The sequence below is a fragment of the Astatotilapia calliptera genome, chromosome 7 (genome assembly GCF_900246225.1).
Source record: "Astatotilapia calliptera chromosome 7, fAstCal1.2, whole genome shotgun sequence".
Lineage (NCBI taxonomy): Eukaryota > Metazoa > Chordata > Actinopteri > Cichliformes > Cichlidae > Astatotilapia > Astatotilapia calliptera.
The window spans coordinates 18,031,460-18,032,716 of NC_039308.1; the positions used below are offsets into that span (position 1 = coordinate 18,031,460).

Sequence of the window (1,257 nt, forward strand, 5' to 3'; positions counted from 1 at the left end):
CTTATTGACTCGCCACATTTTTGGTGTCACCAGATAGCGCTTCAGATTAGCACATAACCAGCCTTCAGTCACATGAGGAGAAACCCGTTCAGTTTTGGAGCAGTTGCGCTAACAGTGAATACGTTAGGCTGTTGCTCAGCATGTGGTGGTGCGTTCACGGGGCGTACGCCCGCAGCCACACAACCCTTGCTGGCTCGTAAACCCTATTCAACAACAATCGGCGCTCCCTCCGTAGGAGGGAGGGAGTTTTTTTATCCAGCCTCTACAAGATACCTCGTGGACACATGTTTTACTTTTAAGGTCGCCGCTCAGACCGATGGGAGAGGAATGGGGACCTCGTGGTAGTTCAATAAATGACAAACTTCACTATCACCACAAGTCACAAAAAACTTCCTGCAGCAGCCTCTCTGTAATTTGGAAAACTAAACGCTCAAGACACCTTGAGATAATAGCCGTGAAGAACTTTTCTGCAACTTTTTCAGTAAGCGCCAAAGAGGGGGAAAAATCTGTGTCTGCAGTGGAAACGTGGGGACATTAAAGTGTCCAGTCCATCCATCCATCCATTCATCATTCAAGAGTCCCGCTCGCATTCTCTCTCTTTCCTGCCACTTGCCCAACTAATGACACGGAGATCGTGTACCATTTACGGTTGGGATCACCTGCGCCGTCCTGCTCGCGGTTGGATTGGCTTGTCTTTGCAGGGCAAGTTTTTCCGCACATTAATGAACAACCGCCTGAAAAAGGTAAAGGGAAAGACCACACACACCGTATATTCTTCTAACCTTTTAAAGCTTCCACGTGCATGCATGGCTGCTTGAATGCAGTGTGACTGTGCATTTCCCCCCTGTGAATGGGGCTAATTGTTACGAGGAGAGTGTTGAGAATGATGAAACACTAAAATGATGCCATTGTCTGTGTGCCTGTGTGTGAGACCTCTACTCATTTTGCATACCTCCAATTCTCTTCACACTTTCCAACATGACCTGTTTTTCCTGTTGTTTTATTGCCAGTTGCATGTTTTTTTTGGTCATATAAAATAGAAGTAAAGTTTTAGTTTATTCCAGCATTCAGAAACGCATGAAGTGGATGCGCGTGAAGTAAGAAACAAGAGTAAACATAGTTGTTCCAGCCGACTGTTTCAAGACAGATATCAGTGTGGAGCTATGGTGTCTCAGAAGGAGTGTGCCGCGTGAGGTTGGAGAGGGTGGCCATAAAAATGGGCTGTTATGGGGTTAATAGCCTGTTACTATGGCAATC

The 1,257-nt window shown here is 46.2% G+C and overlaps 1 protein-coding gene across 2 annotated transcripts in view; it reads left to right on the forward strand.

Moving 5' to 3' along the window:
- The first annotated feature begins 714 nt into the window (after positions 1–714).
- Positions 715–1,257, forward strand: part of LOC113025604 (lysosome membrane protein 2-like) — a 26,388-nt gene continuing 25,845 nt past the window's right edge. For both annotated transcript variants that reach the window (XM_026173518.1, XM_026173519.1), the window contains exon 1: positions 715–743. In XM_026173518.1, the coding sequence (XP_026029303.1) occupies positions 723–743 (21 nt within the window). In that variant the 5' untranslated portion in view covers positions 715–722. The remainder of the gene's footprint in view (positions 744–1,257) is intronic.